General features: G+C 39.6%; 1 protein-coding gene across 8 annotated transcripts in view; it reads right to left on the reverse strand.

The window, feature by feature from the left end:
• Positions 1 to 23,205, reverse strand: part of LOC119736196 (amyloid-beta A4 protein-like) — a 56,964-nt gene extending 33,759 nt beyond the window's left edge. The window contains exons 1-3 of one of the 8 annotated variants that reach the window (XM_038210223.1): positions 23,005 to 23,205; positions 5,345 to 5,461; positions 3,828 to 3,881 (exon numbers count right to left, since the gene is read on the reverse strand). In XM_038210223.1, the coding sequence (XP_038066151.1) occupies positions 3,828 to 3,881; positions 5,345 to 5,461; positions 23,005 to 23,079 (246 nt within the window). In that variant the 5' untranslated portion in view covers positions 23,080 to 23,205. Of the gene's footprint in view, positions 1 to 1,925; positions 2,022 to 2,073; positions 2,154 to 3,827; positions 3,882 to 3,976; positions 4,073 to 4,117; positions 4,187 to 4,413; positions 4,512 to 4,561; positions 4,645 to 5,290; positions 5,462 to 23,004 lie in introns of those variants that run through there. The other 7 variants (XM_038210222.1, XM_038210227.1, XM_038210226.1 and 4 more) reach the window with 7 other exon arrangements.
• Positions 23,206 to 25,073: the final 1,868 nt, after the last annotated feature.

Consider the following 25,073-nt stretch of genomic DNA (forward strand, 5'->3'; position numbering starts at 1 on the left):
ATAAAAACACCAACTGCTAAAATGACATTAACTTCTACTTAATACATAAGAAACACCCCCTTCACCATAACAAATATAAATTGTTGCCCACTTCCCCGGAAATATAAGTGACCATTCACAGGTGTAACATAAATAGGCATGGGCGGAAAAGCAAAAAACAAAAAAACAAAAAGGCGCGAAGTCATAGTGGTGTAAATTTAATGGGTTGGGGGGGGGGCAAAATGTCCCTGCCCCCCTCTAAAACTGATAAATCGAGAATGTGTTGAGAAAAACAGGCATTTTGTGGGCAAAAATATGTTTTGCCCCCCTCTAGAAAAAATCCTGGCGACGCCCACACAATATCCAACCTCCACCCCCACTGGCTGCCCCCTCCTCTCCTCTGTAGTGAGAACGATGGATACGACGTTGTATAGGCCAAGATCAAACCGCGTTTCATCTAAATTACCTAATTGTACAGTTGGTGTATACATGTACGTCCTTAATGGTTTGGCACCTTGAAAATTCAATGTTCAAATTGACTGGACAATATTCCAGCACAACATTATTTATGAGCTTTATATAATGAGACACTGCATGAGACAATCGGTCGGCAATGAATACTTAATTTCATTCAACTGTTGACAGCAAGACCTTCCTAATCGGCGCGCAATTTAAAACATTTAAACAGTATGAATCCCAGCACAAACATAAACCTCCACAATATCACTGCCTCGCGTGCAGCAGAGGGTATGATTCTTTATTTGACTTAACAGTTGTTTGGAGTTATTAGAGTTTAAATTATCGAGATATCATTGTATACAGTAATTATTACGAAACAGTCAACTCTACCCATCTAGCGGGTGCCGCGCGAAGCGCGGCATCCCGCTAGTGTTTAACATTTTGGGCTTGAAGATGCTGCAAAAACCAAGAAAAACATCATGTTCTTGTAGTCTGGTTCCCTGACCCCACTTAAGATGAAACGGAGCAATTTATAGACTTTGGGGAATTGTAAGGTCAGAGAATCAGTCTAGCAGGCTTGTACCCCTTCACAGGTGTGTAAATCAATTGCAAAGAAAATGCGGAAAAATTAATTATGAAAAAGTAAGAGCAGTTTTTGAAGAAAAAAAACAGTTTTGTCCAACGCTGGTCGGCCGACCAGCATTGGGAAAAATATAATTTTTCTTGAAAATGTCAGCACACCAGGAGCCACGATTTTACAGGATGCTTGAGAATGTCAATCCCTAACAATCCAGTAAAGTATTTCGTGATAATTTGATCATTTTGTTTTTTGATGTTTGCAAATGTTGTATCGTCCCTTTAAGGCTGTACATGTACATGTAAGTAGAGACCCTCCTTTGAAATCACATTATCACACCATGGAACCAACAGCCATACCGGTAGCTGGGCTTGGAAGTCTTTCAAAAATCCTGTCATCCGACAAAAGGTTCATGCTCAATCCGTAAGGAGAAGAAAAGAAAATCAAGGGAGAGCCAACAGTCCACACATGTACTTTTAAAACCTCTCTGAAACAATCTTACAAATGCCGCAGTAAATTTGCATCAACCATCATGTTGATGTCATGTTTATGTCAGATGTCATGTTCAGTCACATTGGCCTATCATCTAGTCCACTGTCAATGCCGATGACTGTGTGTCACACTCAGTGCCAGTGGCGTCACCACATTGTGTCATTGTCAGCATTTTCTTTTCGACGTCACATGGTGATGCCATGCCACCATCTATCCTCTGTCAACTGCCAATGCCGCTGTCATTCATGTTAACTGTCATTGTCACACAGGGATGCCACATTGCTACTGTCGGCGGTATAGTCACTCCAAATCCACAGCATGGTGATGCCTTGTCACCATCTACCCACTGACCAATCATCAAGTCCACTGATATTGTCAATTGATGCGACTGTCATTATTGTCATTTGTCAATCCTCACCTGTCTGCAGTAGTCCAGGACAGCATTCTTGGAGACATCGCATGGTGACACCATGTCACCATCTACCCACTGACCAATCATCAAGTCCACTGATATTGTCAATTGATGTGACTGTCATTATTGTCATTTGTCAATGATCTTCCCTCACCTGTCTGCAGTAGTCCAGGACAGCATTCTTGGAGACATCGCATGGTGACGCCATGTCACCATCTACCCACTGACCAATCATCAAGTCCACTGATATTGTCAATTGATGTGACTGTCATTATTGTCATTTGTCAATGATCTTCCCTCACCTGTCTGTAGTAGTCCAGGACAGCATTCTTGGAGACATCGCATGGTGACGCCATGTCACCATCTACCCACTGACCAATCATCAAGTCCACTGATATTGTCAATTGATGTGACTGTCATTATTGTCATTTGTCAATGATCTTTCCTCACCTGTCTGCAGTAGTCCAGGACAGCATTCTTGGAGACGTCGCATGGTGACGCCATGTCACTATCTACCCACTGACCAGTCATCAAGTCCACTGATATTGTCAATTGATGCGACTGTCATTATTGTCATTTGTCAATCCTCACATGTCTGTAGTAGTCCAGGACTGCCCTTATTCTGGAGTCATCGCATGGTGACGACATGTCACCATCTACCCACTGACCGGTCATCAAGTCCACTGATATTGTCAATTGATGCGACTGTCATTATTGTCATTTGTCAATTATCTTTCCTCACCTGCCTGCAGTAGTCCAGGACAGCATTCTTGGAGACGTCGCATGGTGACACCATGTCACCATCTACCCACTGACCAATCATCAAGTCCACTGATATTGTCAATTGATGCGACTGTCATTATTGTCATTTGTCAATTATCTTCCCTCACCTGCCTGCAGTAGTCCAGGACAGCATTCTTGGAGACGTCGCATGGTGACGCCATGTCACCATCTAGCCACTGAACAATCAACAAGTCCACTGATATTGTCAATTGATGCGACTGTCATTAGTGTCATTTGTCAATTATCTTTCCTCACCTGCCTGTAGTAGTCCAAGACAGCATTCTTGGAGACATCGCATGGTGACGCCATGTCGCGATCTACCCACTGACCAATCATCAAGTCCACTGATATTGCCAATTGATGCCACTGTCATTATTGTCATTTGTCAATTATCTTTCCCCACCTGTCTGCAGCAGTCCAGAATGGCATTCTTGGAGACATTGCATGGTGACACCATGTCACCATCTACCCACTGACCGGTCATCAAGTCCACTGATATTGTCAACTGATGCGACTGTCATTATTGTCATTTGTCAATCCTCACCTGTCTGTAGTAGTCCAGGACTGCCCTTATTCTGGAGTCATCGCATGGTGACGACATGTCACCATCTACCCACTGACCGGTCATCAAGTCCACTGATATTGTCAACTGATGCAACTGTCATTATTGTCATTTGTCAATCCTCACCTGTCTGTAGTACTCCAGGACAGCATTCTTGGAGACATCGCATGGTGATGCCATGTCACCATCTACCCACTGACCAATCATCAAGTCCACTGATATTGTCAACTGATGCAACTGTCATTATTGTCATTTGTCAATCCTCACCTGTCTGCAGTAGTCCAGGACAGCATTCTTGGAGACATCGCATGGTGATGCCATGTCGCCGTCTACCCACTGACCAATCTTCAAGTCCACTGATATTGCCAATTGATGCCACTGTCATTATTGTCATGTGTCAATTATCTTTCCTCACCCGTCTGCAGTAGTCCAAGACGGCATTCTTGGAGACGTCGCGTGGTGACGCCATGTCACCATCTACTCACTGACCGGTCACCAAGTCCACTGATTTTGTCAATTGATGCCACTGTCATTATTGTCATGTGTCAATGATCTTTCCTCACCTGTCTGCAGTAGTCCAGGACGGCATTCTTGGAGACATCGCATGGTGACGCCATGTACCCACTAACCGGTCATCAAGACCACTGATAATTGTGATATTGTGTATTGATGCGACTGTCATTAGCGTCATTTGTCAATTATCTTTCCTCACCTGTCTGCAGTAGTCCAGGACGGCATTCTTGGAGACATCGCATGGTGATGCCTTGTCACCATCTACCCACTGACCAATCATCAAGTCCACTGATATTGTCAATTGATGCGACTGTCATTATTGTCATTTGTCAATCCTCACCTGTCTGCAGTAGTCCAGGACAGCATTCTTGGAGACATCGCATGGTGATGCCATGTCACCATCTACCCACTGACCGGTCACCAAGCCCACTGATATTGTCAATTGATGCGACTGTCATTATTGTCATTTGTCAATTATCTTTCCTCACCTGTCTGCAGTAGTCCAGGACAGCATTCTTGGAGACGTCACATGGTGACGCCATGTCACCATCTACCCACTGACCAATCATCAAGTCCACTGATATTGTGAATTGATGCCACTGTCATTATTGTCATTTGTCAATTATCTTTCCTCACCTGTCTGCAGTAGTCCAGGACAGCATTCTTGGAGACGTCGCATGGTGACGCCATGTCGCCATCTACCCACTGACCGGTCATCAAGTCCACTGATATTGTCAATTGATGCCACTGTCATTATTGTCATTTGTCAATTATCTTTCCTCACCTGTCTGCAGTAGTCCAGGACAGCATTCTTGGAGACGTCGCATGGTGACGCCATGTCACCATCTACCCACTGACCAATCATCAAGTCTACTGATATTGTCAATTGATGCGACTGTCATTATTGTCATTTGTCAATTATCTTTCCTCACCTGTCTGCAGCAGTCCAGAATGGCATTCTTGGAGACATTGCATGGTGACACCATGTCACCATCTACCCACTGACCGGTCATCAAGTCCACTGATATTGTCAACTGATGCGACTGTCATTATTGTCATTTGTCAATCCTCACCTGTCTGTAGTAGTCCAGGACTGCCCATATTCTGGAGTCATCGCACGGTGACGACATGTCACCATCTACCCACTGACCGGTCATCAAGTCCACTGATATTGTCAACTGATGCGACTGTCATTATTGTCATTTGTCAATCCTCACCTGTCTGTAGTAGTCCAGGACAGCATTCTTGGAGACATCGCACGGTGACGCCATGTCACCATCTACACAATGACCGATCAGCAAGTCCACTGATTTTGTCATTTGATGCCACTGTCATTAGTGTCATTTGTCAATGATCTTTCCTCACCTGTCTGTAGTAGTCCAGGACAGCATTCTTGGAGACATCGCATGGTGATGCCATGTCACCATCTACCCACTGACCGGTCACCAAGCCCACTGATATTGTCAATTGATGCGACTGTCATTATTGTCATTTGTCAATTATCTTTCCTCACCTGTCTGCAGTAGTCCAGGACAGCATTCTTGGAGACGTCGCATGGTGACGCCATGTCACCATCTACCCACTGACCGGTCACCAGGTCCATGTGTTTGTTCAGGAACCCACATCTCATAGTCACCTGGGGTAAGATGTGACCCCGGGTGATGTCAAATACACCAGCTACAGCCTGAGGTCAAAAAAAAAAAGGAGAAGAAAGAACATCAAGACGTGTAAACAAAACAACAGATACAGCATTCAGATGAACACGAACAGACAAAGGTCTTTGAAAGTAAGATTTGAGGCTTTGCATGGTGGAGATACTAAATAATGAACGGTTTGCAGAAACACCATGTGCGAATAATTTCTCAACTAAGAGAATGGTTCTGAAAAAAAAAACAGAGGTATAAACTCGACGTTCCGGTCAGTATGCTCTGACCGTCTTCACGAAAGGTCTTTGAACTTAAATTCATGATGCTATTTACATGTAACACTGCCATGGAAGTTTGATATCCATGTACAGTATAAAGTGAAATGCTTCTAGCAAAGAGTAACCCGCCATTTCCAAATGTGACCTGTTCTGTCAAAATCAGACTTTTCTGGGCTTAAGGTCAAAAATGAGATTTTTGCATATTGTTAAAATATGTTCTTTTTCCTTTTAATAGGTGGTTTAATTTTTGAAACCGGTCATTCCTGGGCAAAGTTATGCTACATGTATTTTGAAGTTCATTGTGTCGAAAAGTAGAAAACGGAGAAAATGGCCACGAACGTCACAAAACAGTAATTTTTTTAACTGATATACCTTATCAAAATCATCAAAAATACTAAAATTAGAGATCAAATTAGGGTTTCAAACTTTTATAGTATATTTTACACATGCTCAGGATTGCAAATACGCAAAAATTAGAAAATCGATAAAAATCACCCCCACAGCATTTTTTGGCCCTATCTCAATTTCAACCTCTGCCCAGAAGCGTCTGCTTTTGACAGAACAGGTCACAAATTTCCAGACAATTGTTAAAAAATGCATGCTGTGTCAGCACATGTCCTATTATCCACGTTGCTGAATTGATAAAGCAATCTGTTCCCTGCAGTCTGCACGTACAGTACACACGTAAGTGTCGGGTTGTTAAGAGAAAATGAGATACTACGAAACGACACTTGAAATGGAGAAACATTTAACAGCTTTTTCTTTTCAGGCCATCCATATGACTGGGAAGGTGAGATGTACAGGTAGTGTCTGCCTAATTTCCATTTCTCCATCCCTGAGTTCATTACTATTCACTGCTGGCTACTTTATTATCTGCAAATAATGGACTGAAAACAGTTTTGCAGCTTTCTGATGCCATCCCTGACTGATATTGGAGGGAGTGTGCATAGATGTCCATCCCTGAATATGGCAATTAGATTGGCTCTACAAACATGACAAATGAACAAACGAACAGGGACGAATGTGAACACAGTTTTGCAGCTTTTACCAGTTCATCCCCGACTGATTGCAGGAGGGGAATATTGACATTATTTGGCCATCCCTGAATTCATTGCCATGCACTAGTGGCTACTGGGTCTCCATAATGACACTCAATTAAATTACAACCGGCCTTTGTTTTATTAATGAGAAGTTTTGCAAATAGTGGATCGATGGGTTCCAGCATACATTCAACTGCGTGCAATGAGTGCTACATACATGTATGTGATGGCCTACATGTACATGTACATGCCAACATGTACACACAAGCACAAAAACGTGTACAACAAATTTATGTTTTTTAGTGTTTCGATGGTTTGACATGTTTGGTCTTTTCATGATAACAGGGATAATGGGGTTCATGACCGTTACCAAAGGAGTCAAAATTTTACTTTCTTTGTAGGTCAATCATTTGTTTTGCTTGGGTAGAATAGGCTGACATAAACTTGGGGGGGGGGGGTTAAACAAGAATAGAACCAATATTTATTTCTCAATCAATTTTTTTCTTCTATATCTCATGGGTGTACGTAACTCAGTAACTTGAGTACATAAAGCATTGCACATTTTTTCACAATGTACACGTACAGTATGGTATTAAAGGGAATGTACATGCTTTTGTTGTAATTTTCAGAAACGAACAATTTGGGGGGTTAGTATAATAGATCAAATATTGTTACACTGACATGTTTGAAGTTTTGTGTTCGAAAATGCTGGAAAAACCCAGAAAAACAAAAATGTTCCAGTAGTCTGGTTCCCCGACTCCACTGAAGATAAAATGGATCAATTTATGCCGGAAAATTGTAAGGTAATGGAACCACTCTAGCTGGCCTGCACCCGTTCATGAATATGTAACCAACAGCAAACAACATTTGGACTGAAAAAAAAAAATGGTAAATTTGGAGCAGTAGTTGAGAAATAGTTAGGTTTTTCCAACGATGGTCGGCCGACCACTGCAGGAAATTTATACAAAATACCACTTTTCTTGAATAAGACATCACACCTGATGCCATATTTTTACAGGATGCTTTAGACTGTCATTTACCAACATCCTAGTCAGGTATTTCGTAAAAATATGGTTGTTTTGTTTTTCGATATATTTCGATTTGTATATTCCCATCAGATATGTATTAATTACCAATTACATCGGAAAAAGGAAACAGATCACTCTACCATGTTTAGTCAATGGAGGATATTAAAAACCCTTGAAAGTCTTTGTATACATGTACATGTAAATGTACATGACGTATACATGAACGTACCGGTATTTACTTGGTCATGGTATGGTGTGCATAACAAGAAAGCAATTGGTATCACCATGGAGCTATAAAAACGAAGGACATCCAACGGCCTGGCTCCATGGTATCACACAGTCAAAAGTACAGTAACCTTTTAACTTGCTTTATAAATCTGTCAATGTCATTGTATCCATCTGTCAATGTCACTGCATGTTTATTTTAGTTTGCAATATGAACATTAATGAGAGAGTGGTGGGGTACGTGTACATGCTGTATCAACATTCAATGACAAATGGCTGTACTAATAATACCCCGTCTCATTAAAATGTCACAGCATCATTGGACCTTGTACACATGCATCACTACGGTACATGTACATGAGGATTACTAATGATGATGTTGCCGGGCATGTCTGTATGCCTAACACATCTTCATCTTCAAGTGCAAATAGCTCCCCGATTGTCCTCCGTGCGATGCTGCGAGTGCTACACCCACCGCTCGTGCTCTGCATTGGCACGCGGGCCCCGCTTCTGCCCCTCGGCACGCCGTGTCGCCGTAATGACTTTGACTAAGTCTGAGTCATCTCATCACCACGGCGACGGTGCGTTGTCAGGGAAGGGATGAGACAGGGTTTCATCACCGGATGGGGATGACGAGGAACGAATTGAGGGGATGGGATTTTGCCAGACATTCCATACAGATGAACTTGTTAAACTGAAGATGAGGGTTTGTGCAGCTAGTTTCGGCCTGATGAATTAATTATTAGTTTCAAGAAATTCTGACTCAACTACATGTAAATGAAGACTGTTCAAAAAGATTAATCACACATTTAGAAGCATTTTAAGAGCTTCACAAAATACAAATACCCAGAGTAGAGTTTAAAGATTTTTTTGAAAACGTACATGTAGGCCTACTGTTTTTGTAGACGGACTATACATGTATGTCGTGGTAATGAACATGTTTTTGTGAGTGGGAAGGGGATCGGTGGGGGTGGGGAAGACTTTGGAGCACTATCATAATTAGCAATGGGCCACTCATCTAAAAATGTTACACCGGTACCTGTAGGGTCCATGTTGATGTACCCATACAGTCATGTGTACAATGTTCAAGTATTCTGAAGTAATGCTCTTTAGAAATTTTTTGTGAACAAGTGCAAACATTACATACGGTACCCTCATTTTGTATTTCTGCATTTGGGATGCCATTTTAAGACGTTTCTCCTTATCGACGCGGGGGGGGGGGGGGGGGGGGGGTCGATGGACATTGCAAGTTTCTACTGAACAATTACCCCGGTACTTGTACTATCTTTTATGTTGGTCATTTAAGTTTCTAAGAAAAATTACTGCATGTGCAAGTATACAATCTTTCATGTTTATCATATTTGCGGATGTACTGCATGTACATCATTGTACATGTATGCACATCACATTCGAAAAACAGTGTACTTCTCACGTTCATCATGTCTGTGGATGTACTGCATGTATGCACATCACATTAGAAAAACAATGTACTTCATGCAACATGCGTACTATATTGATCAAATAGAATGTTACATGTACATGAGAATAATAAACGGCGTGTACATGTACCGGTACATGTGCATGTACAGACATGTACGCATGTATTGCTGGACATGTACGCATGTATTGCTGAACATGTACGCATGTATTGCTGGAGTACGTGAATGTAAATTGGCATATTCTGTCTACGAAAACATGTACCGTGTACATGTACAGTGTACATGTAGCTGCAGCTGTTATCTATCATGTCTACCCATGTTAAAATTACAGTTAGCACGGCATTTTGGTGATGCTCAGGGGCTGACGAGTGCCGTACTGTGCACAGACTTCATCATTTCTCTCTTCCATGGGATACATTGCCTGTTTATCTAAGACCGTGTTCACGTCTCCAGAGTGCCAGTAATATCCCCATAAGCCATGGCTCCTCACGCTCGGCGTGTCTCTTGGCTCAGCTGTGTGAGCAAGACGCCGTTTTTGTTTAATTTTCGTCGGCTTGTTTCCATTTGGGCCCGAGAGGCTATGACGCAGGAGTTAAAAGCACAAGACACATTTTAGTTTTACCCCAGACGGAAATGTTTTAGGTCTAGAAAAGGTCATTTTATTTTGGGATAACTGTTTAATCTGCAGGATGGTGCGCCATTTCTTGCTGTGAGTTTTGTTTAACCCTAACCGAACTCAACCCATCAAAGTTCAACAGCAGGTTTTGTTTAAATCTGTTGGGATAGGAACAGTGCCCCTAAACAGATGGTCTTTTACACTAGAATTGGCATACCTCCAGAAACTAAGTCCAACCATAGAGTCCAACAGTGTGTGTGTACAATTTCCCATGTGGGTGTTGGAATTTGCCAGAATGGGTATGGTTCCTAGTAAATTTGGCTGGGGAGTTAGGGTTCACGCAAACAGGAGATTATAATAAACAAACCAAACAGTCATTTTCCCTTCATGAAACAATTTTAGTGCATACTAGTGGAATTTTTGTGGTAGTTTGTTTCTTTCATATGTGTAATAATCAAATAAATTGCAATGCAAAACAATTTCTAAAATATGCTCACTTTTTCGCCTCTTGTCAGCTAGTACAAAACCTGATTGATGTGTACATTGTACATGTACCCCCCCGTATATGTACACACACACACAAAACACGATTGTATCTCTATGATCTCAGTGCTAAACATGATCTCAGAGCATGGGTTGAAATTTGCTGATGTTTGAAGATAAATTATTTTGCCTTGCTGATTTTCCGAAACCTTGACTGTAGACTTAGCATAATTGTAGTACCTTGCTGTAACTGAAACCTTGGCTTTATATATTTAGCCACCCCAGCATTAAGACTAGAGCCAGTAGGAGATTGAGGGTGAGTCACACACTGAAACTAAAAGGGAAAAAAAGGTGACGAATAGTCATTGGTCATGAAAGCTTTTAACCAAGGTAGTTTGCATGTGAAGAGTTTGCTACCAAAATGTGATAATGCCATTTTATAACAGCCTTTTCAAATTTTGCCTTGCTGGTTGCCCAAAATCAGATTCGATTCACTGTTATGAATTTATTTAAACACAATTTCAGAATACAATAAGGTGAAAAATGTATCTTAGGAACATTTGTACTTTAGAAACAGCTGTTATTCTGGGTACATGTATGTTCTGTAAGTGTTTGTAACAGTGCAGCTTTTTCATTTTTTTTTGTAAATGGATGTATTACATTTTGGAATATACACTTGTTGTACAAGAACATATTGGCATGATACTTGTATAGTTTCTGTCCCACCTCCTGTTTGAGATAATGTTCAATCTTCATAAATAACGTACAAACATGTCCCTGTATCACCAGAAACTGCCAGACCTGTAAAAAAAAAAAATGTAAATCAGATTTCTAACAATTTATATCAGCTTTTTTTTTTTTATTGATTTTTTGTAAAATTTGTATTGGGTCTTATGTTGCATTTATACATGTGCAGTAAGTTATCACTAAAAAAATTGTTTATTTTTTCATACTTTTTTTTTTTACTTTTAATACTCCAAAAGAATAATATTTTCATTGTTTTAATGGAATGTACATTTGTAAGTTGTAAGAGTGTAGCCAACATCAATCGCCAGGTTGTACTACATGGAATGCTAAACAAGATAAAATCAGTATACACGTATAAGTTAACATATATTAGGCCCCCCCAAAAAAGTCTCCCATTTCTGGCATGAGCGCGCCTCGCCGTAGCCATGCACGTCGGAAAAATTAAAAACTTTTTTTTTTCAATGTAAGATGATGTCTCAAAACCGCCAAACTCACTGGTTTCACTGGAATCCTGCTGCTGCACAATTTTAACGTGTTTTTAGATGGGGTTAGGATCGAGTATATAAGCTTTATGTGGGCTCTCTGGACTCCCATACATTTTGCACTAAATTTAGTCGGGCACCATTTGCAGTCATCGGCCGACATTTGAAGGGGGAAAAAAAGTCCCCCCCCCCAAAAAAAAACCGCGTTGCCGCACCACTTTTTGGGCAAGCTCCGTACCAGAAATCGGAGATTTTTTTTTTGGCGTTAGCTGGAATTGGTAAACATTTTACACCCTCACCTCCCTGTCCTCCCACCCTACTCCATCCAGCCCATCTACAACTCAACGTTTGGCCTTGAGCATATCACACTATAATGCACCATCAATTTTAATCCCCTTTTGTGGAAGTCATACAAGTGCATTATCTATGAAGCTTCATTGCATTTGAAGACAAAAACAGAAGTGCAGGATGTACAACAAGTATACACTGAGTACTTAGCTCTGACCTTCAGTAGAGTGGATCCATTCAACCATGGATAATAATATTCCATCATAATCCAAGCACCAAACCCATAAAGAAAGACAAAAATAGAGAAATTTGATACATGGATGCAACGTACATGAAAGGAATGTTCATTATAAAAGGAAAACCAAACAAATCACCCCAAAAAAACCCGAAATTTTGGAGTTGTACACATTTCATTCAATTGTGGTTGAAATTTATGGTACTTTAAAATACCATATTACTGGTACACCATAAACTAAATTCTCACAATTTTAAGCTAAATATTCGGTTGGTTTTGTTAAGTTTCATTGTGAGACGGAATTAACAGAAAAATGTTTTGCCGACACTTCATTTTGTTGTTGACTACAAAGTTAAAGGGTAATTTATTTGTTGATGTACATACTGTAGTACTTAGTAGAATTGGAAATTGCAATGAACGTTTTTTGGGGAATGCAACATCACTGTTTTGTCACCCATCTAAGCAGTCCTTCTGTTTTGAGGCGTGCGATCACACTCCCACGCCATCACACGCCTAGATGCTTCCCGAGAAGTGCGAATAATCGCACGCCTGAATCCCTCAGTACTGCACACCTCAGCATACATTTACACAATGTACAACATAATTATACTTCATAATTTGTGAAAAATAAAGTACGTCGGTGAAGAGAATATGGCTTAATTGTAAACCAAGATGTATATTTTGAAAAACAATACCAGATTGTTCAGTCCCAGCTTAGACCACAGAATCACACGCCTAGAAAAATCACACGCCTACAAAACTCACACGCCTAGAAAAATTACACGCCTAGAAAAATCCAGGTGTGCGTTTTTCCACACACCTGTGATTTTCAAATCAGAAGGACTGTCTAAGGTGTTGTTAAAGCTATAGTCCATTATTTGCAGCCATCCGAAAAGTAACTGGCGTAATTATTGTTGAAAAACATACTTGGTTGAAAGATAGTAAGGGGACTAAACTCCCTGTGAAATTATTCTTTCTGGCAAGCTGTCATTTTGAAGTAATCAATGAAAGAAGGCCTTTCCAACGGTGCGTCTTAAGACGCACCGTAGGAAAATTCGAATTAGTAGTTCGTTTTGTTATTCGGCGAAGCGCGCAAGCATTGGCACGACGCACACGCGCGCGCGGGTTGCTATAATTTGTCCAATCAGTGCGCGACGTCGCGTGTAGCTGCAATTCAAAACAATTCAAAACATGATTCAGTAACTTTTGATTTGAAATTGAGATCCTAGAAAGCTGTTTTTCTCGGAATATACAGCTGAAGCTTAGCTGAAACTTCATCAGGTTAGTTGTTCAGTATCCTTCATTAGATTTTGAACACTTTTGTTGAGCACTTCAAACGAACAAAATGCACAAATTACAAATGATGGACTATATCTTAAATACATGCATCCGTAAAAAAAAATGTACACTGTACATAATGTATGGACCCCACTACTGTATGTACCGGGTATTATGTACACGACATCATAACAGAGCATTGTGCCACAGACTCTGATGTGATCTACATGTATGTATAGCCTGGCACACCAACTCATCTACATAAGCATAACATGCACGACAATTGGCAAAAAAATTTGACCAAATCCGGTTCCTTCCAACAAACACCAAATTGAAAATTCCTGTTCAGTAACCGCTGGGGCGTGGCGTTATTGAGTTAGTGCCGGGCTGACACCCCCCATAGACTGAATGCTGAACTCTCTACCTCCATGTCTGCAGGCTTTCAATGATGTGTGAGATGCGATGATACGCGCACTCCAGGGTAGAAGAAGAACAGAAAATCCCTTCGTGATCTGAGGGCTGTTTTTTTTTTTTTTTATGGCAGATGGAACGGAGGCCAATTTTAGGGAGCTGTCTAATGCCGCACATGATCCCTGACGCATGCTAAGCCTGGCTGACCTCAACTGCTTCAGGCAATATTTTAAAATTGTTTACTTCATTTATTTTCCGCAGTAAACACATAGTAAACCGGAATCATGTAAACACATTTTTGAGAAATGTTGACGATCCCTTAAAATATTTGTCTCTTTTTTTCTGAATATGCTCTGTAATTTCTTAACATATTTTTTCCCGGCTATTTGAAAACATCATTTATACAAATTCCCTTGTTTTTATCAATTCTGGGATTTTGTCATCCATATTTTGCCATTGTTTTTTTATAATAATAAATTAATCGGCTTTAATATATTCATGCAATTGCCAAACGATTGCAGTCCCACAATGCTGACAGTAGATAGCAATGTTCATGTTAATAAGATGCTCACGAGTGTACACTACACATGGACGCGACGTTCAGTAAATGTTTAAATGCTTGAATCCACACCCAAACTGCTGTTCTTCACACACAGCTCCATGCCGAGCATTAACACCATGAACACTTACAGAGGCACTGCCAGTACAAATTTGATTAAAATACAACTGGCCGATAATTCCAGGCAAATGCCGGACACTTAGACTGGTTGCCGGAGGGGGCGGAGCAAAGCTTATGTGCTTCCCCTTACCCAGGGAATAATGGATCAGGAGGATCTAGAACAAGCCATTATGGAGAAAATTGAAGAAATAAATGAAAATGTTTAGTAATTTCCTTCGACCTCAAGTACTGGTACATGTAGGGGCAAGCGAATAAACATGATAAAATGAAAATAAATTGGGAAAATAAATTGGAGGAAAGGGATAGCGTTCCTGTTTTGGTTTTTACTTGAGCCTGTTTTGACATGAGTGTATGGTGCAATATCTTATTCGTGGTGGCTGTGCCATCTTCTAAGGTCAATTTTATCAATTCATCTGACTTAATTCCAGTGTGTGCAATTTTTTTCATTACGTTTCGTTATTTTGGCCGGACCCTTACTTTTGCCTATTGTCATATTTATATTTGGAAACATTGTTGTGTGTTTTTTTTTTATGTTTTTATAGCCTATAATATAACATTCTTGCAAATTGGCCTGAGGGCCACGAGTTGAATGAAAATAACCAGTAGGCCTAAACATAAACATGCGCAGACAGTTTGGAGCATACATGTAGTCTCAACATAAAAATAAAATTCACTAACGAAAGTTCTGCACATAAAATGGCAAACGAATGAAGTTCACTTTACTACAAATATTCAGAGCATTTTATCTGAGTTTCAGAACAACAAGTATGTGCCAGTATGCGAAGGTATTCCTTCTTCAATCCTCCAATAGCCTACAAAACCATCCAGAGGATTTTCAAAGATGTGAGAGGGGTAGGCTTAACTTTCAGTAATACAGTAGCCAGTTTAGTGTAACAAAACGTTACATTTTGAAACAGTATAGACAGGAAATCATTGTATCAAATCAAGTTGTAATACATTGTATACACATGGTAAGTGAGGAAATAAAATCAATACAAAGTACTACAAAATGTACCAGTTCAGCAAATCTCACACTCAAAGATGTGTAAGGAGAATTTTTGTTAGTGTTACTTGTTAAAATTGTCCAAGTTAATCAGCAATTTAGATGTATTCATATGGACTTTTTCAATTTTTACTTCAAGGGAGAAAAAGAAGAGAAAAGTGCTGTGTTTCTGCTGACACCTGGCCCTGAAATTTCAAGTGTAAAAAGAGTGGGCAGTTGAATTTTTTATTTGATATTTTAGAAGTGAAAAAAAAAAATCAAATCCGGTCTTTAATCTTAAATAAAGTACTCAGTACCTTCTTATAAATACAAGTCTATCAAAATAGGTTTTGCCCTTCACTGATGTATAGACACTGTATACTCAGGTGTTACCTCCCAAGTGAAGTTTGAAAAAAATCACTCGGGTGGATGTACATAGCAGCGGGCACCGCATTAACTATTCGTAAGATGGAATATTGCGTCGGGGTGATGTAAATCAAAGTTTTTAATGCGATACCTGCTGCTATGTACATCAGATTCGAACCAGCCAACCGATCCCGTTAGTTCGGTGGTCGAGTGGTAAGACATCTGCGCTAGAAAGCAGGAGGTCGTGGGTTTGAATCCCACCCGAGTGATTTTTTCCAACTTTCACTCGGGAGGTAACACACTGAGTATACAGTGTTTATAGGTCGGTGAAGGGCAAAATCTAATTTGATTTACATGACCCCAACGCAAAATTCCATCTTACGAATAATACAAGTCTACTTGTCCAGTTGCCCTCCAAACTATTTAATTAAAATACTATGCGCGAAAAATGTATCTAGGCCTACATGTACAACAATAAATACTGGAAACGTAATTTATAAATCTGGTTTGTTTGTTTTTTGCCTAGGAAACATGAACACCTGCTTCCAAATTCAGTCTGGCATAAATTACCACAAAGAAAAGGAACACCTTTCTTTCCTCCCTGAACTACTGAATAAATAGCCTGACCTGAACCCTATCCCTACAGGTGCCTGCCTTACCAACTACACAATTTCTGTGACTCCATTGTTAGGAGGATCAAAGCAAGTTTTGTCACAATGTGAACCAATCTGACAGCTTCGATCCATCAAATCCATTGTGGGCTTTCACCCTTCTTGATCTGACACTGACCCCCATTTTTTTTCTTATTCGTTTTTACTGAACTAAAGATTCCAGGTGCTAGAAACTACCCACACCTGATTTTCTTTTTGCAATTCTAACAATATGGTCAGGTTAAACGAAAAGAAATGACTGAGATGGCCAGTGAAATTGGAAAAGAAATAAACGATTTACGACCAGCACTTTTCCATATTGAAGGACACTTTGCTTAGATTGTTCTTAAGAGTTGGTAAGGCCAAAAAAAGGCTCTGGTTTCTGGTCTGCGCGCACCTCACCGTAGCCATGCGCGTCGGCAAAATTAACTTTTTTTTCAATGTAAAATGATGGTCTCAAAACCGCCAAACTCACTGGGTTGACTGGAATCCTGCTGCTGCACAATTTTAACGTGTTTTTAGATGGGGTTACGGTCGAGTATAAGCTTTATGTGGCCTCTCTGGGCTCCGATACATTTTGCACTAAATTTAGTCGGGCACCATTTGCAGTCATCAGCTGACATTTGACAAAAAAACTAGTAAAAAAAAAAAAAGCTGCGTCAACGCACCACTTTTGGGGCAAGCTCCATACCAGAAGCCGAAAACTTTTTTGGGCCTAAAGGGGCCTTGGACACTCTACCCAACAGCTTACACACATGTACTTTCATTGAAGAAAAAGTAAAAACTGCACCAAAATCAAATGATTAAGTAGGATCAAACTGCAAGGGTGAAAAACCATGATTGGAATTTTAACCAAATTGTTTTGTATAAATTTAAAAAGCATAGAGCCACCTAACAGCGAACAAAAAGGCGGCAATGGTCATGATGGTTCAGGAAAAAAATGAGTGGGCTTACATGGAGGCTACACAGATCTCTCTAAAAAAAAACACTGCGTAATTTGTTTTAGGCCATCAGCCTCGGTCAAAATTCTGGCAACCGGTATCAAATGAGGGGAATAATCGTCATAGCGATTTTTGGCAAGGTATACACCTCCAGAATTGGAAAACATGTGATAGCATTGCAGCGGTGGCAGCTTTTTGGGTGTTATCACCCTTTTTTTCAAAATGTCCATCAAAATGCTTGTTACCACTCTAGGGTCGGTACAGTCGACTCTCGTTATAACAAACTCGTTTGGACCTTGCCGCATTGTTTGTTATATCAGAATTTTGTATTAAGAGGAACATCAGTCCCATTCATTGTGCATATAAATGCACAGTCGGGACAAGGCTTTATGTTTGTTAAAACCAGAATTTTGTATTAACAGAGTTTGTACTAACGGGAGTCGACTGTATACCTTGCGCATGCGCACTATAATCATTTTTGCCCTGATTTGATACTGCCCTATTTTTCTCCTGCCGGAAAGGCTAAATAGCAAGTCCTGGAAATGCTCCTTCACTGGGTGGTATTACTTGTACAGCATTGTGTCACAACCTATTCTTGTTCACACTTGGCTAGCTATTAGCATAACAATACAACAATGGCTTTCCTGTATTGACAGCTTTAAGTCCTTCATTGTCACAAGCTTGTACTGACATACTGGTAGGTGGCCAGTGTCTATGATAATTCCTAGATAATAAAGAGCCATGAAGTATTATTAGTGTACATTGACATCAAACCTGATCTGTCAACATGGTCAAGAAGATTACAGAGGATTATGGAAATCAGATGAATTCAGTTAAATATACGGGTACAATCCATGCATGGGTTTATTGCATGTTTTATAACTCCCACATAATTATTGTGGTGGTTATAAAATGAACAGTTCTGAAAGCAGACAATGGCTTGTTTTATGACTATGTTGGATCTTTTATGGTATTCCATTTTGAAATGGCACAATAGGGAAAAAAAAACTGATGAGCTTTTTAAAGAAAATCCTACACTGCTTTATAAAATGTGACATGATGGAAATTAAAACAGGAACAAAAAGAAAGCACTTGATGACAAAAATAATTTTCTGAAGAATCATAATTTTCTTTTCTTTTTTCTAATCAAAAATGTGCAAAAAATTTAAAATACAATTACATTCAAAGTTATCCCTAGCTAGCATTTTCATTTTCAAGCATTTAGGGAATACATGTATATACACATGAACGTATGTATACATATCGTCAGAGTTTTCACGAAGAGAGAATTGTGGCCACGGGGCGTTGAAACATAGTTTTGAGAAAATCGACTTTAAAGTTGAACCCTTTTTAAACTGAAGATTTCGCCTACTTTTAGAGGACATGTTGATTATTTTTTATACCGATAGTAATATATTTTTATATATAGTAAGCTGAAATCTCACACTTACACATTGTACCAATTGCGAGTCAATAGACCAATTAATTGCGGAGCAATTAACGTTCATAGTCAATTGTCTCTTCGTGAAAACTCAAAATTCCACAGGCGATTGGTTTTGCCGGGAAAATTGGCAATGATCCAATTGTCTCTTCGTGAAAACTCAAACTCTCCATTATCCAAACACGCACAAATTGTCTCTTCGTGAAAACTCAAAATCCCACACGCGCTTCGTTTTGCCCGCGCGCTTCGTTTTGCCCGCACGCGTCGTTTTGCTTGCGCGCGCGCTCGAAAATTGTCTCTTCGTGAAAACTCAAAATCGCACACGTGCGTTATTTTGTCCCCATAGAACAACGTGCATTTTTGCTACAATTGTCTCTTCTGAAAACTGAAAATACGACTTGGGTGAAATTTTCCCTTTATTGATTCTCATGATTTCATCTGATTTTGACAAAATAAATTCGCCAAGATGTCCGTTGCAATACACTTAATCGATTTCGGCCCAAAAAAGAATTTCGAAAATATATTGATTTTTGCCAAAATTGTCTTTTCGTGAAAACTCCGACGATATGGTTGACACATCAAGAAAATATGTCACAAAGTTTAAGTAAACAACAGGTCTGTCACAAACAAGTGGTATTAAAGTTAAGTGTCTGCAAACATTCCGTTTGGTGGAAGTGTTTGCATTCATTTATGTGTCCCTCACTGATTTAATTGACACAGGTGAAGTGACATACACAAATGAGTGGCTTTGATTGACAGGTTGTTTACTACACCAACATGTAGTCATTGTATTGTTTGCTACAAATTGTGGAACAAATATATAGGCCTACAGCATACCAGGATGGTAACAAAAGGTTGTGCTTGTCAGCTCACTGTAGTCAGTGAGGTTTGAAATTGAAGATGATTCACTATGCTATTTTTTTTCATCCAGAAAAATAAATTCCTTTTCTAAAATCGCTATTTTTCTAGCGATTCAAAAGTTTTTCACTTGTGAATGAGTCATCGACCGAAAAAAAAAAATCGGCCATGATTAGTTATCGAATTATCACTTTACAATTTCAAATTTTTGGTTGCCAGACAGTAATTCTATTCTCGCAGTTTAGGCTGGTTCCTGCCTCACAATAGCTATTGATAATAAACGGACTGGGGGCCAGTCTGCTTGCAAAGCGGATCCGTTTGCGCCCAAAACAAAAAACTTTTTTTTTCACAGGGTTGGAATGAAATATAAAGTTACAAATTTATTAATAGAAAAAACAACTGAAATTGTTGTTGATCAAAGGGAAACTCAACTTTAATTCATAACCCAAAACTACCAAAAGTACAAACACTTTCCAAGTTTCCAAGGAAAAAAAAGTGTTTTCTTACAAACCACATGACAGATGGCCCCAAAGCCAGAGAGTACAAATCCCAAACAATAATAACACACCTTGTAGAGATCATTGATAGAATTTTTTGGTCAGAGATTATAAAAAGCAAGGTGTTTATTCACCATTTTTATTGTATTGACTTGGCGTGATGAGGCTGTGGCAGGCACAAAGAGAGACTGCCTGACGTGTTTTCATAAAGTCCAGTCCATTCACTTCGATGAATTGCGCGGTTGTCCGCATCCGGAGGTAGGTTTAACATGTTTAATGGGTTCTTGTGGGAACCAACCAAAGGGGTACCATGGAAAAATATCCTTCAGAAACACCTCCATTATCTACAAGTGTGTGTATTTGTTCATGTAGGGTTGCCTATGGGCTGGCTGTACTGTTGTGATGTTTGTACATGATTTAAAACCAAATCTGGCCCTTGGCACAAGAAAGCGCCAATTCTTATAAATTTCCGGTTCGATGCAGAAAATCCATTTTTCGGTTATTAATTTCAAGAGAGTGATTTGGTTAAAAGTTTTTTTAAAAAGTGCAGAAATTTATTTACTTTTGAAAAGAAATTTAATTTGGTGTGGAATGCTTTTTGCTTTTGGATATTTTTTCAAAAGAGTGATTTGGTTAAAAGTTTTTTTAAAAAGTGCAGAAATTTATTTACTTTTTGAAAAGAAATTTAATTTCGTGTGGAATGCTTTTTGCTTTTGGATATTTTGAGAACATATTTGTTGGACAATGAAAGTGGCCTGGTTTTTTTTTTTTATTATTTTCTGCAACTAATTTTTTTTCACCATATGGTCTCACAAACATGTAAATTATTTTCATTTTTGATTCCTCGGGCAAACTAGCAGTTACTAAAAGAAGGCAGCACAGCCACTATGACATGTATGACGTAATTATGAGCCAATTCAGAGAATTCCCAGTGAAAATTAAAACTAAGAAACCGGCGCCAGCCAGATGTCCCCTGCCATAATTAATTTTGTTAATTTATCCATGAAGGCAGTTCACATCAAGTCTGAAAATTGTGATGTACAAACTTTGCATACATATGTACATATGTACGCAGTTACGCCTAATTTCAGTATATGTATTCATACAATGTACAATATACCAATGCACAATGGCATTGAAAAGTCAAGAATTACATGCTGTTATCTGACACTGACAATATTGATTTCATTTGATTTGTGTCTGATTTTTCATTTAATAAAAATATAATCGAGAACCTACTGTGTGCACGTTTGGGCAGATAGGCATGATAGGGCCTAGTATAATCTGAGAAAAGTGAGAACGAATGCAGACCTTAAATTAGACCCGTGAACGTGGCGTTGTATACACGCGCTTTCGTCGGGTAAATACAAGTGACAGCATTCTATCTTTTGATCCGCTACATATAACCATGTATAATTTTGCCCATAGGTGAATCACTTATTTGTTGGGCTTCCTGTGAATTTACGCGAATGTTGAATCTGTCATTGCCAAGAAATTGATGTAAAGTACGGCACAACTTTGTCACAACGAATGTTTTCAAAATGATCAGAAAATCAAAGACAGGCATGACACTCTGGTACCCCGAGTTTCGCATGCGCAAAACGGAAGAAGTATCACCAGTGGGTACCCGACTAACCGTCTTACATGGCCGGATGACCGTAATACCATGTAAAATTCTGCTAAATCCACTTCAAAAGTCTGCCAAATCACCCAGTTTATATTGCTGTTCCATTGTGCAAGGGTTTGTTTTAAGGATCTTTTAAAAAATGAAGGTTTTACAAACCAAATGTGCCATATTTCTTTCCAATCTTTTTCATTTCCTTCATAATTCTGCCGAAAAAAATATTCTGCTGATTTTCTGTACAACTCATTTTTGTATGCAAATATTCTGTCAAATGTAGCCGAAATTCGGCTAGACAGTCACTCCATTTTAATATCCGCGGATAACAATAGAGTTTTTCTACTATAGACTGAAGCGTGGCTATGTATAGCCACGTTCACGGGTCTAACCTTAAATTTACATTTATATAATATTGGATGGCTTTGTTTGAGGTGGATACAAGAATATATTGCACGAGCTATGACAATATTGCACAAGTCGAAGACGAGTGCAATATTGTCATACATGTCATAGCGAATATTGTCATAGCCGGGGGGGGGGGGGGGGGGGAGAATCTGAGATGGTCAAAATAACCCGGCCCTTTTTAGGGTTTAAACAATATTATTATGTTATTAGCCCTAAACATGTTTAATTGTTAAAATGTTTGTATCACCCGCAAATCACAACACACTTTCACATTTTTTGGCAGTCACACTCACACTCTAATTTTCATCGTTGTTCATACAAAAACTATTTTTAACATCTTCATCTTTTATAACACTTAATACTGATTACACAGAAAATGCAGGATTTGGCTCCAAAATCAAGTAAACAAAATTTACAACTTAGCTATTGCGAAACCACAAATTACAATGTTATTCAATGGCAAATCTACGGCTCTATACGCATGGTACAGACACATCACAACGAAATACGCACTGATGACATTGTTGACAACGAGTCAAAGTCGTGTCGAATATGAAGCGGTAAAACATTAAAATTTGACAAAATTCTTACCTCAACGTATGCTGCAATAGAGACAGAGTACAAGGCTGTCAGGCAAATCAACGTTAGGCTCATAGTTTTAGCCATTGCGGTGCAGGGAACGGCCAAAAAATGGCTCTTTTTGTGAAGAAATCGCACTCTTCTCTCCGTCTACGTCGATCGGGTGTGTTGGTGCGCTATTGTAAGGCGCATGCGCTCGCTGTGGTTTCGTTCACAAAATAAATAATAAGGTGGGTAAGAATCGATTACTTTAGTCTGATAGACTCGAATAATTGTCATGTTATCGATCAATTCGTTCGTAAACTGCAAAGGGGGGGGGAAAGAGGTCAAATGTCTTGCAGCCAATAGTTCGAACTTGTAAAGTAATAATTCAATAATAAACATGGGCCATTTTTCGGTCGATGTCTCACTCAAAAAGCGAATAACCTATTTGTAAAAAATTGCTAGACAAAACAGCAATTTAGAAAAAGAATACTTTTGTTTACTCGTATCCATGGGCGTCAATCGGTGGGGGACGTGGGGGACAAGTCCCCCCCCCCCCCACTTTTTAAAGTGTGTGTGTGTATGTGGGGGGGGGGGGGGGGGGGGGGGGGTATCATATCGTTTGTCCCCCCACTTTTTTCGTCCCCCTCCAGAAAAATGTAGCCTTCATAATTATGATTATATAGCTCAGAATAGCTGATGCAATTACTCCAAACTTAAAATGATGTTAAAATTATGATCTTTTGCTCAAAAAAATGCGTTAAAGTGGTCAGAAATTGCCTCAAATCGCACCACAGAGCGTCTAGAATCAAACAAATTTGGGGGGCCCTTTTAATAAGTGGGCCCCGAACTAGGGGTCCGAAATAGGGCTTTGCGCTTCACGCTCGCATTTCCGATCAACGAATGTCCCCCCCCCCCCCCCCACACACACACTTTTGAAAAGTGATTGACGCCCTTGCTCGTATCAGAAAATGCATGTGCATCTTTAAGAAATTGTTCATACCACAGTATATAGGGGTTAACGGTCAACCTCTCTGTCAAAATATATATATTTTGAAAACAATTTATTTATTGCAAAAAAATTGTTTCAAGAGCAAAAAGTATCCGCTACCATTATTTTCAGCGGTGTAGCATGAATTTAGATTTTATGAAATACGGACTTATTGGTGGAATTGCGCATGCTCATGCATCGATAATTAGGAGAGGGACCGGTCACGTGAGAGGGTTTAACCAATAAAAGGGAAAAAGTCCGATTTTCTTACGAGTCCGATTTTCATATGACAGGCGCCACGCTACCGATCAATATCGAAGCCGAACTCAACGAGGCCGATTATTCGATATTAGGTAGTCGATACTGAGCGACTTGACAATGCGTGGTGATTGACCAATGGACCAACCAACCTTGAATCGCAAGAAAACATCTCTGAGAGGATGACGTCAGAGACGTCTAATTTCTCCAAGCAATCCTATTGTAATTAATTATGACCTTACAAGCAATAGAAAGACTGGGTGTACATGTATATCGTTAATCAATTTTGATCTGTTAATAAATGACACATAAGATTAAATGTTTGAAGTAATCAGAAAGGGCAGCCTGATGCGGCGGCGGCCGCGGCGCGGCGCAGTCGCAAAACTCCCACCCTCAACGGATATTTTTAGTCTAATCACTGAGGTAGAATTTCTCGAGCACTTTTGAAGGTTTGGCCCATGGCCTAATGTTTATCACGATTCGACTGCCAGAAAACCATTATACCCCAAAACACTCAATAGGTTTTTTTCCGGGTAGTTTACAGGTTTTTTTCTTTCAATGTCCACATTAAGTGTGCTAGATAGAGTACATCCCCCCCCCCCCGAACAAAACGTTTTGTATATCCATGCATGTTTGTACAAACTAACTGAGTAATATTTTACTGAATCGATTCGTATGTAAGAAATGCATATGACTAAGCACGACCGAATGCAAACTATACTCGGCCAGTTTCTGTAAATTGAACTTTTAATTCATGATATTCGAATAACTTACTCAGGTCGGATGTCCCATTAAGTGAAGTAAAACCGAGATTTATATTTTCAAAACATAATGAGTAACTCCGTCAAAC

Source organism: Patiria miniata, unplaced genomic scaffold (genome assembly GCF_015706575.1).
Source record: "Patiria miniata isolate m_02_andy unplaced genomic scaffold, ASM1570657v1 HiC_scaffold_29, whole genome shotgun sequence".
Classification (NCBI taxonomy): domain Eukaryota; kingdom Metazoa; phylum Echinodermata; class Asteroidea; order Valvatida; family Asterinidae; genus Patiria; species Patiria miniata.